Source organism: Aquarana catesbeiana, linkage group LG06, assembly GCF_042186555.1.
Source record: "Aquarana catesbeiana isolate 2022-GZ linkage group LG06, ASM4218655v1, whole genome shotgun sequence".
In the NCBI taxonomy this organism is placed as follows: Eukaryota; Metazoa; Chordata; class Amphibia; order Anura; family Ranidae; genus Aquarana; species Aquarana catesbeiana.
The window spans coordinates 152,320,977-152,333,648 of NC_133329.1; the positions used below are offsets into that span (position 1 = coordinate 152,320,977).

Below are 12,672 nucleotides of genomic sequence, written 5' to 3' on the forward strand. Positions count from 1 at the left end.
TGAGATTTTTTTCGGTGCGCCGCAAGACAAAAAAGTTTGAGAAACACTGTACTACATATATGCAACAAGAGAAAATGAATGTTATCTTTGGTTTATTATAACCTGATGCAACAAACAGTCCGAAGAGTTGATACAGTATGAAGGCATGTCAGTGAAGAATGGGCTCCTCTGCTGTATAGCAAGTCTTGACAAAGCTTGTTGTGTGGGTTAAAAATTCTTACCCTCCTGGATGTATTTTCATACAGAGAAAACAGGTAGGTGTTATAACTCACACCACATCAGAGCCAAACATTAGTCCACATTAGAACACACATGGAACGTCACTACTCCTATGTATCTCCATCAAGGCTGATCTCTTACAAAAGTAATCTGAAGTGTATACTACAAAATATTCCACCTATTACACCCAGCTGTGCATTGCACATTTACAGAACACTGAGAACGTTGTGGTCCGTGCAGGAAATGTTCGATTGTAATGCAGAATTCCTAGACGCACAAGAAACATGCTATAGTCTATTTAGGACAACCTATTTACATAAAATACACATAAAGCATCACAACTATAAATGATGTTCCCATACAGGGAATTGAAAAACTATCTTTGCAGTATTAATAGATAAGGCTTTGACTTCTTCTGGTCCATCTACTTCTGCACACTGTATAACAAGTTGTGGGTGTTTTTTTCTACACTCATATCCTGTTCTTCCTTGTGCAGACAATGGGGATGATTTACTAAAGACATATCTTATGTTCACTCACTAAGGGGAGTTGCACTTTGCAAGGGAAATTTCCCCAGTGTTTAGTGAAGGAGGCGAAACTCTGCTGACTTCACCATCCAATGTACATGAAAAAGTGCTGCGCAATTCTAAAAGTCCATAACACTAGAAGCAAAGCAAACCCAGTTTGTAAACATATAAAACAAATAAGGTGCAAATGACACACATATGCGTAAAATATATGTCCATAGAATGAAAACAGTCTCAACTGGTTAGTAAAAAGAAGCTGCTGTATAACTAAAGTGACACACAAGGCAACTCTTCAATCAGGTGTCTGTGATCCCTCCACCACATAGAATGGCCTCTCACCTCCAGGACTCGACCTGATACAGGTCACATAGCAGTAATAGGACACCAGGCAGGAAATCCTTAGATATAAATCCAAGACTCTCGTCCACAGTCAGTGAGATGATATAGAGCATGTGTGAGGAAAAAGACACAGCGATCTAATGCTCTATCCATATGAAAGTGTCATGTTTCAAAGGCCCCATTCAAGACTGCAGGCTTGCGCGGAAACAGAATGTGTGTCATTTGCACCTTATTTGTTTTATATGTTTACCAACTGGGATTGCTTTGCTTCTAGTGCTATGGACTTAGAATTGCGCAGCACTTTTTCATGTACATTATATCTGAGGTTTTTATTTTGAATTGGCCTTTAGTGTCAGCTAGCAGTTTTATTTATTTTTGAGTCCTTCTAGGTCAGCACTGGATATCTCCTCCTTTTTTTAGACTTCACCATCCAATCATGTGCAAGCAAAAATTTGGTTTTCTTGTTTTTCTTGCATGTGATTGGATATTCATTGCAAAATTAAATTTCACCACATTCACTAAGATCTGGGGAAAAGTGTAACTGCCCTTGCAAAGAGAACAGCCTATTTAGCTTTAATAAATCAACCCCAATGGCTAATTCTTTCATCAGATTTGAATAAACCAGGCAGCCATCTTCAGCCTGGCGTGCAGACAAAGGCTGTCTATAGAAACATATACACTGTGTTTATACTGTATATATACTGTCTATATTGTATATGTAGAGCATTACAGCTACATTATCAAGTGTTTGCTAAAGACATGTATTCAGGAGTGATATAGTGGCCAGTGGAGCGAAGTGCCCAGTGGGGAACATGCTATCAAACCCAGAAAATCAGATAGCAGCAGTTCCTAGAGTTCTTCAGTTCTTCATTCAAAGCTGAACTCCATGCAGACGTTTTAGCTTTAGTACAAAGGACATTTCTTATCCATCAGCAATATCTTCATGTTTTGCAATACAGATGTTCAACCACTGACAAATCCCCACCCAGATTAATAAGCAGAAGGGCTCTGTCCCCTTAATTTCCATTTAGTAAGACCAGTGTCTACTATGCCCACTATTCTCCTGGTCGCTGGTCTTGTAACATCCCATCTGTAGTTCTCTTTTAATGAGTGGCTATGTAATAATGTCACGGCTCACTGTGGTGGGAGGACCCAGGAGACTTGGACTCCCGTCTGCCCCACCCACTTGTTTTGTGTAAGTGTGCAGCGATGTGGGCATATACAGAAGATGATGTGGGCATATACAGAAGATGATGTGGGCGTATACAGAAGATGATGTGGGTGTATACAGAAGATGATGTGGGCGTATACAGAAGATGATGTGGGTGTATACAGAAGATGATGTGGGCGTATACAGAAGATGATGTGGGTGTATACAGAAGATGATGTGGGCGTATACAGAAGATGATGTGGGCGTATACAGAAGGTGATGACTGGCAAGGTTTAGATCACACACATACCCGACCCCCTAATTCCACCCACATTCACAACTAAAATTCTCATTGCATGATGGGAATTGTAGCTTCTCCAAGTGGTGATGAACACTTAAGCCCCGTACACACAGGCCAAATGTCAGGCGACATTGGTCGATTCAATAAAAACCGGCTGACATTTGGCCGTGTGTATGGCAGCCGGTCCGAATGTTTGACCGGCTTCTGTCGGACATGCATGCTGGAAAACCAGTAGCCGACCGGCTCCCAATCAGTGCTCTCAGCCAATGGCCCAGCCATAGCAGCTCTTTCTCATTTAAAGATGTGGCGTCACAGACTTTAAAAAGTTATCTCATTATCTGGAACGTTTTATCATCTTATAATTTATATATCATGTTTGTAATGTACATATGTAACAAATAATGATGCAAAATAACTGGAATCCCAGAGTTCGGCTTTCACTCATTATCTGCTAGAAAGTACAAAACGTCTTCTTTTACAGGGTGCTCGTTTTATTTTTCAGTGTAAAGAGGCTTGCTAACCAAGTTTTGCGGCTGCTCTAGTCTGTGCCTGGCAGTGGTACCCGGGTTGAAAAATTGACTGAAAAGAACTACAAATCCTTTGGCAAGTAAAACATTCTGTAAATACTGTTCATAAAGTAAACATTTGTTTGCCTGGTTTTTAATTTTACCATATTTTGTAGTTGTGTACAAGTAGCCTGCAGGCCAATTTTAGATCTGTACTTACATGTTTGAACAGTCTCCGAAGACAGAGAAAGTGCATATAAAACTGGTAAAAGTGGTGCTGACTCAGGTCCTCCAACACAACGACAACAACACCTCGAAGACGCTTTTGATGATGAATGCTGCACCAGCTTGAAGAAAGTCAAACTTGTTTAAATACACTTATTCTTACTAACGAATAACGTAATATAGAAAATATATACAGTATGTGTGTTAGTTTTCATCGAATGGATTCCCAAGGTCATCTGTCTGTTTAAAGTGATACTAAAGCCTCGTTTTTTTTTTTAAATAACAAACATATCATACTTATCTCCACTGTGCAGCTCGTTTTGCACAGAGTGGCCGCAAACATCCTATTCTGGGGTCCCTCAGCGGCGACTTCCCGCATTAGCTAACCCCCTAGGAGAAGCTCTCTCCCGAGGGGGTAACCTTGCAGGTGCACTCCCGAGTCATTCATTCGGCATCCATAGAAGCCGAATGTATGACTCGTCCCCGCCCCCGGGTCACTGGATTTGAATGACAGCATCGGGAGCCAATGGCTGCGCTGCTATCAATCTATCCAATCAAAGCCGGGACTCCGTGGGGAGAAGGACGGCCAAAGAAGATGAAGGGGCTCAGGTAAGTAAAACAGGGGGGCCAGTGAATGCCAGGTGTTTTTTCACCTTAATGCATAGGATAATCAGCACAGCCCCCATCAAAAGGTGCCCATCAGCTGCCAATCAGTGCCTAACACCTGCCAGCCTGTCCCCATAAACACCTGTCAGTGTCCATAACAGTGCCAATCAGTGCCCAAAAAAGTGCCAATCAGTGCCTCATCAGTAATGCCTGTCAGTGCCCCATCGAAGTGACAATCAGTGCCACTCAGTAATGCCTGTCGGTAGCTCATCAGTGCTGCCTATCCAGCGCCACCTATCAGTGCCCAGTGCCGTCTATCATTGCCACTATCAGTGCCCATCAGTTTTTTGTTTTTTTTAATTGTCGGTCTTTTTTCGTTTATAGCGCAAACATTAAAAAACGCAGAGGTGATCAAATATCACCAAAAGAAAGATCTATTTGTGGGAAGAAAATGATAAAAATTTAAATTTAGTTTGGGTATAGTGTTGCATGACCGCCCAATTGTCATTCAAAGTGCGACAGCGCTGAAAGCTAAAAATTGTCCTGGGCAGGAAGGGGGGAAAGTGCCTGGTATGGAAGTGGTTAAATAACAACTGCCTCTCCACTGTCCTTTACTATAAGCTGTCCTGGCAGAACTGATTAAATTATAAAATCACAAAAATATTGCTACATATAAAATGTTTCAGCACAAGAATCAAAATGCTTCTTGATGTACCTTGCCTGTGTTGAGCGCTCTTTTCCTAGCACAGCATATTTTATGAGTTGGCGCAACGATCCATGCTGAATCTCACAGCTATCACTAAACAATGCCGGGGATAATCGTGGTTCCTTCATAGAAAAGAAACACAACACAAATATTAAACCTATGAGCATATTAGAAGACATCAATGAATTCCTAAAATGCACTGAAAAATCTCATCAACTTTTTAAATATATGGTAAATATGTTCAAAAGAACAACGTTAATGTGTCTGTATCAAGCGTTAGTTGCTTTATTTTATTTTCTTACCTGCACTGGACATGATATGTAGCCCATGTTGTTTTAAAAATAGTAAATTTCCTAACATATGAAAATGTAGGCGGGTGGCATGAGGGGGTTTATATAGTGCTGAAAATGGGAATATCTGTTGATATGTGGCAAAAAAAAAAAAAAAAACGTCGATCTTGTCAGGAATTCTGAACTAAATCCCCTCTCAGAATGCATCAAATCTATCCCATTAATTCAAACTTATGTTGGAGCCGTATGAAAGAGGTTGGCACTTAGGCGCACATCTGGTGGAGCCGCCCTTTAATTAAGCATACAATAAAGTAGCTCAAATGCATAGTAAGATCACATCAAATGCAACTAAATCTACCACAGAAATCACCCTGTTTTGGCACCCCGATTGATTTCAACAGCCAAAATAAATGCATGAAGAGACAGAAGGATTTGAGGCAGCCGACATCCACAGAAAATCTGGGGTTAATTCTCCAAGATGTTTGGAACAACCTACCTGCCGAGTTCCTTCAAAACTGTGTGCAAGTGTACAGTGAGGGAAAAAAGTATTTGACCCCCTGCTGATTTTGTATGTTTGCCCACTGACAAAGAAATGACCAGTCTATAATTTTAATGGTAGGTTTATTTTAAACAGTGAGAGACAGAATAAAAAAAAAAAAAAATAGAGAAAAACACATTTCAAAAAAGTTATAAATGGATTTGCATTTGATTGAGTGAAATACGTACTTTGTCCCACTCCTCTTTGCGGGTCCTCTCCAAATCATTAAGGTTTCGAGGCTCACGTTTGGTAACTCGAACTTCACCTCCCTCCACATATTTTCTATGGGATTAAGGTCTGGAGACTGGTTAGGTCACTCCAGGACCTTAATGTACTTCTTCTTGAGCCACGCCTTTGTTGCCTTGGCCATGTGTTTTGGGTCATTGTCATGCTGGAATACCCATCCATGACCCATTTTCAATGCCGACTGAGGGAAGGAGATTCAAACCCAAGATTTGATGGTACATGGCCCCGTCCATCATCCCCCTCCCAGCTGCCTTGAGATCATTGACAAGATTCTCCTGTGTAGTTCTGGGCTGATTCCTCACCGTTCTCATGATCATTGAAACTCCACGAAGTGAGATCTTGCATGGAGCCCCAGGCCAAGGGATATTGGCAGTTATTTTGTGTTTCTTCCATTTGCAAATAATCGCACCAGCTGTTACCCTCTCACCAAGCTGCTTGGCGATGGTCTTGTAACTCAGTGGTCACCAACTCTGTCCTCAGGGCCCACTAACAGGCCAGGTTTTATGTATTACCTTGGGGAGATGCAGACTAGAATACTGCAATCACTGAGCAGCAAATAATATCACCTGTGATGTATTTCAGTTATCTTGCAAACCTGGCCTGTTAGTGGGCCCTGAGGACAGGGTTGATGACCACTGTTGTAACCCATTCCAGCCTTGTGTAGGTCTACAATCTTGTCCCTGACATCCTTGGACAGCTCTTTGGTCTTGGCCATGGTGTAGAGATTGGAATCTGATTGATTGCTTCTGTGGACAGGTGTCTATTATACAGGTAACAAGCTGAGATTAGGAGCACTACCTTTTAGAGAGTGCTCGTAATCTCAGCTTGTTACCTATATAGAAGACACCTGGGAACCAGAAATCTTGCTGATTGATTGGGGATCAAATACTTATTTCACTCGTTAAAATGCAAATCAATTTATAATTTTTTTTTAATGTGTTTTTCTGAATTTTGTTGTTTCTGTCTCTCACTGTTAAAATAAACCTACCATTAAAATTAGAGACTGATCATTTCTTTGTCAGTGGGCAAACATACAAAATCAGCAGGGGAGCAAATATTTTTTTCCCTCACTGTACATAGAAGAATTTATGTTGTTTTAAAGGCAAAGGGTGATCACATCAAATATTAATTTGATTTGGATTTCTCTTCTGTTAATTTACTTTCCATTTTGTTAATTGATTAAAATAAACTATTAACTCTTCTATTTCTGAAAGCATTCTTAAAACGGTAGTAAACCACATTTTTTTTTAAACCTGCATAATGTGCTAGTATGCATTGCATAAAAATACTTTCCTTTGAATGAAGGCATCCAGCGACACGCTGTCACCACGGACAGGGCTTTCATCTTCACCCAGTCTTCCATCTGGCTTTGTGTGCTCCAGCCGTCTGATTGGCCGTGCCACAATGACTTCACTCCAGCACATGCGCACAGGAGTCCCGGACTGCGGCACGGAGCTCTGAAGGGACAGCGCAGGTATATGTCCCTTCAGAGCACATGCGCCGGTGACATCACTGGCTGCATGCAGCGAGTATATCTCCTAAACAGGGCAAGTTTAGGAGATATTCACTGTTCCTACTGGTAAGCCTATGCTTACCTGTAGGTACAAGTTAAAAATTCTTTTTAAAAATTAAAAAAAAAAAAAGAGTTTACTACCACTTTAATTTACAACATTTTTTCACCCCTCGCAAAAAAAATATAGTCTATATAGCAAAACAGTTCAGATTATTATCCATGGTGACAAAACAAAGTGCAAATTCCATTGATTGGAAACTTCCCGGGAACCGATACAAATTCCTCGTGATTTTGGCATGCGTGGTGATGTCATAGACATAAACTCCGCCCAATGTGGATCGGTTCCCAGGAACAATCTTTGTTTACATGCTGTATTGGCTACATTGTGAGAGTTACTAGTACTATTTAATAAACGTGTTTACAGTTTTATACTATGTGGGTGTTTTCCATTTATCCCCCATGTTCATCATGATGGAGCGATCCTTACTACGAGCCATGATACCACCCTTACTATCCCAAGAGGGGAGAAGTACTGGATTTCAGATTTTTGAGTTTATATACAGCGTTTCTGATTCTTATATCGTAGAGTCCATTATTTCTGGTAAGGAGGCAAACCATTTACTTTCCAGTGGAGGTACACCTGGCTGATCGATGTATCGATTTGTCACGTTCACTTATATTGAATGCACATCACGGAAGTTTCCAATCAATGGAATTTGCACTTTGGTTTTGCTATATAGACTATATTTTTTTGCCACATTTAATTCCTTATTGTTCAGTGCGGCAACTTTTTATTAATATTTGTTACTCACAATCGATCCTATTTTGTGTTGTTGCCAGCAGCTTGTGTTTTTCTACCAGCGGAAAAAATTTGTTTATTTTTTCACCAGCCTAAAACTTTTGCACAGTAGTGTATATCAATAGATATGTTCAGTAAAAATACAAATTGTAAATGAGACACTTGCCGACCATGCTATAGCTGAATGACGGCTACAGCGCGGCCAGCTAGTCATATGACGACCTCCCATGATCGCCCCTACTGCAGGGTGCACTGCTGATCACAGATTGAGGTAAATCACAGCTGACCACGGATGTGAACAGAAGCTGGTTATCAGCACAGAATAATAATAATAATAATAACTGGCTTCTGTAAAAGGGACATGTACACCGATTATCAGTGCAGTCCCAACAGTGCCCGCCAATCTGTGCCCACCAGTGCTGCCTATCAGTGTACATCAGTGAAGGAGAAAAATTACCTATTTGCAAATTTTGATAACAAACTATGAAAAAGTTTATGTTTTTTTTTTCCAGCATTTTCGGAAAACTCTGTGGTGATTAACAGCTTCAATACCCGCCCATAGTCAAATGACAGCTGCAGATGGGATCTCCCATCCTGGGCGGCCGTCATACGATGTCCTGGGCTTCCCGGCCGTCTAGGTTGCGCACGCGCGCTCCTGCCGCCTTGCTCAGGACCCGGTGCGTGTGCCCGGCGGCCGCGATGTCCGCTGGCCACCCGCGATTGCCCGTTAACCGAGCCGGACTGTGGATCTGTGTGTGTAAACACACAGGTCCACGTCCTGTCAGGTGAAATAAGACTGATGGTGTGTTCCCAGTACAGAGGAACACCGATCGGTCTCCTCCTCTTGTGAGTCCCCTCCCCCTACAGTTAGAATCACTCCCCTAGGAAACACATTTAACCCCTCGTCTCCCCCTAGTGGCTAACCCCTTCCCTGCCTGTCACATTTATACAGTAATCAATGCAATTTTATAGCATTGATCGCTGTATAAATGTGAAAGGTCCCAAAAATGTGCCAAAAGTGTCCGATGTGTCCACCATAATGTCGCAGTCACGAAAAAAATCGCAGATCGCCGCTATTACTAGTAAAAAAAAAAAAAAAAAAATTTTTTTTTTAAATCCCATAAATCTATCCCGTATTTTGTAGAAACTATAACTTTTGCGCAAACCAATCAATATACGCTTATTGCGATTTTTTTTACCAAAAATATGTAGAAGAATACATATCGGCCTAAACTGAGGAAAAAATGTGTTTTTTTTTTTTTTTTTTAAATATGGGGATATTTATTACAGCAAAAAAGTAAAAAATATTGTTTTTGTTTCAAAATTGTCGCTCTTCTTTTGTTTATAGCGCAAAAAATAAAAACTGCAGAGGTGATCGAATACCACCAAAAGAAAGCTCTATTTGTGGGGAAAAAAAGGACGTCAATTTTGTTTGGGTACAACGTCGCACAACCGCGCAATTGCCGTTTAAAGTGCGACAGCGCTGAAAACTAAAAATTGGTCTGGGAAGGAAGGGGGTGAAAATGCCCTGTATTAAAGTGGTTAAATACCACCAAAAGAAAGCACTATTTGTGTGAAAAAAAATGATAAAAATGTAATATGGGTACAGTGTTACATGCCCGCGCAATTGTCATTCAAAGTGTGATAGTGCTTAAAGCTGAAAATTGGCCTGGGCAGGAAGGGGGTAAAAGTGCCTAGTAGGCAAGTGGTTAAAAAGACCACGAGGTGGCATGTACCTCATTGGACTTAACCCTTAATAATCCAGCACATTATACAAAGTGTTTTTCAGGAGTTCAGCTTTAATATAGTGGATATGTTTTGATTAAATACATTTTTACCTTGGTTCTTTGTGAGGCAAAGCTATTTATTTCTGATGTTTCAAGCCAGATTTTTCTCTTCTTACTCGTCTGTTTTTCTTCATCGCTGTGTGACCTCTTGTGTTTCCTTACATTTTTCTGACTCATTTTAAGCCACCTAAGACCTGTAAAAAGAAGATTATCATCCAATGTAATGGAACTAGAATATGTAACACTTCCAAAAATATTATGGACTGGAAAAAGATACATATTAGTTAAAAATGTATCTATGGCCCCTGGAAGACGTCAGTTGTGACGAAACGGCGTAGGGAGGAGCGGCGTGCTGACGTCACCACCATCCTCGCTGATCCCGGAAGCAACGGGCAGCAGTCTGAAGCCGGCTGGCATTTGGTTTTATACGAGTTTTTTACTACGACACTGTAAGTGTATTTCTCTATTTTTTAATAAAATTGTCAAATTGTGTTACGCTATGGAAGCCTCTTTTGTATATTCTTTCATGGGGAACGAGTGTCCATCCATCACCTAGAGGATTCTTTGTGAGGAGACGCATTTGGGATCTGTTCTCAGTAAAGACCCGAGGCTGGGGTAGATAACCACACGCTTATACGATCTCCCTAATAAGAGATCAAAGGAGCTGGTAAGGGGCAGTTTGTTTAAAGGTGGAGGAACTTTTCTGTCATCATGCTCTTCAGGGTGATAAAGTCGCATGTCTCACACCGCTTGGATGACTGTTAATTCCTCCTTTGAAAGATTACTCTGCCAGTGAACTTTTTACTCTATGAACTTTTTACTCTATGCACTTGTGAATTGGACTGTACATGTTCATTGATTTATGGGTCATTTCATTATATTTGATTTATGATGACAATCAAATGTTCTTTTTCACTGTCGATCCACATTATATGGGTGTATAATCTGTATGTACTAAGGTGATAACATTGTTTAAATTTTCGTTTCTATTCATAAGTTGCAGCGCAGCTATTTTTGCTTTTATTGTTTATTAAGTGGATGTGTCTCACATTTTTAGTTGCAGCTATACATTTTTCACAATATACACTATATATCTATATAGATTTGTTTTTGGGATAGCGCAGTAATTTTACCTGTTTGAAAAATGTATCTATAGCCAAGACTTATGCCTGATACACACGATCCGATTATCGGACATATGATCGTCCGTTTTTTGTTTTTGCATGCTAATCTCACGTCGAATCTGATGAGTTTACTAAAGTCACGATAATTCCCGTACGACAGCATAAAAATTCGGAAGTGATGTCATGTGTTGTAATGCATTTGTATTGCATTTTCGAAGGATAGCTGTACTGATTAAACGAAAATCGTACGATCTGGCCTCGTACGAAAAAAATTTCCGTGCATGTCCGATAGAATAACATCGGATGAACCGTCCTCATCGGCTCTCGAAAGCTCTGTACTAACGTTCCGATTATCATACGATCGATTCGAATGCGGAATTTTTCGTACGATTTTGGGAAAGTGTGTACGGGGCTTAAGTTTTGGATAGAGGCTGAAGGGTTTAGAACCACCGCCAGGTTTTTATTGTAGCATGTGCCCACACTAGCAAGATTCACTCTATCTCTCCCAGTGAGCACTGTGACTGTGACAGGAAGGAAATTCAAAAATTGGCAGACACCAAAAAAGAATAGAAGGTAATCGAGGACAGCTATTCTGGTGACAATTATCTAATAGGGAATCTCCTTCATTTTGTGTACAAGGCAGGAAGTAAAGGAAAATCTTTTCACCATGTACTCTGGTGTGCTGCTTTGGAAAAAATGCACCATGTCCATTTTTTAACCTGTCTTTGTTGTTGAAAGCATCTTAAAGTGTTTGTTACCGCAACATTTCATATTTCTGATATGTGTCTGTTGTATCATCAACCTATATAAAAAGTATCATATTTTCTTTCCATTTCTTCCTTTGCTCTGCTATGATTGGATGGCTGATAGGCATCCAATCACAGCACCTGTCGTTTCAGCCAATCGGGTGACGGGTAACAGATCCGAGCACCTGATTGGCGGAGAGGAGGTTTAGTGTTGGCATAGGACACCCCCCCCTGTCATGCCCCTTTAAAGGAGAATTATACTAAAAAAAGAAAAAAAAAAAAAAAAAGAAGAATAGTTAAACCCACAAGGGCTTTTTTTAACCACTACTATTACTTTAAAGCAGTGGCGGCCTGTCCATACAGGGCGCAGCCCCCCTAATCTACATGTGGGGCGCCGGACGCATTGGATTCCAATTTTGTTTTTTAGAAGCATGGGACTAGAGCCAGAGGGTCTAATATGCTTCAAAAAAAATTTAAAAAAAGGTGGGCTGGGGGGGGCAGAGCACTGCGATCCAAGCCAACCCAGTTGTGTGACAATAGTGAAATAATATTCGCTATTGTCTTCCTGAATCTCCTCCCGGCCAATCAGGAAGCAGGTCCTGAGACCTGTCACCCGATGACTGGCTGAGAGGAGAAGTGATCCTATTGGCCACTGAGGAGGAAGAGGGAGGAGACGCAGGGGAAGCCACCGTGAAGCACCAGGAGGAGACACCACCTACGGCAAGCGCTGCCTGCGACCTAGATGGGAGATAAGTGTGGGGCTGGTGACCACCTGGGGTGTGGATTGTTTGCCCCCCCCCCCCCCCCAAATCAAAAAATATATATACCACCAGCCTCCACTGCCTTATATTGGCTCTTGAAATTTACTAATGCATCGAATTTGGACCGGGAAACATTTTTTGAGAGATAAAAAAATGCATTTTATATACATCTATATCGATCAGACCAAAATAAGGGACAAATGAGGAGGACAGGGAGACTTTGCTCCAAATCAGGGACAGTTGGGAGCTATGCTGAGTGTTCCTGATACTTTCTGATGAACCTCAGCCC

The 12,672-nt window shown here is 41.1% G+C and overlaps 1 protein-coding gene across 3 annotated transcripts in view; it reads right to left on the bottom strand.

Annotated features, from left to right (window-relative positions):
• Positions 1-12,672, bottom strand: part of REXO5 (RNA exonuclease 5) — a 100,029-nt gene that overhangs the window by 87,091 nt on the left and 266 nt on the right. For all 3 annotated transcript variants that reach the window (XR_012235013.1, XM_073591065.1, XM_073591063.1), the window contains exons 2-4: positions 9,804-9,946; positions 4,589-4,701; positions 3,263-3,389 (exon numbers count right to left, since the gene is read on the bottom strand). Coding sequence is in view for 2 of the 3 variants with exons in the window: in XM_073591065.1 (XP_073447166.1) it covers positions 3,263-3,389; positions 4,589-4,701; positions 9,804-9,929 (366 nt within the window). In the remaining variant the exon portion in view is untranslated. The remainder of the gene's footprint in view (positions 1-3,262; positions 3,390-4,588; positions 4,702-9,803; positions 9,947-12,672) is intronic.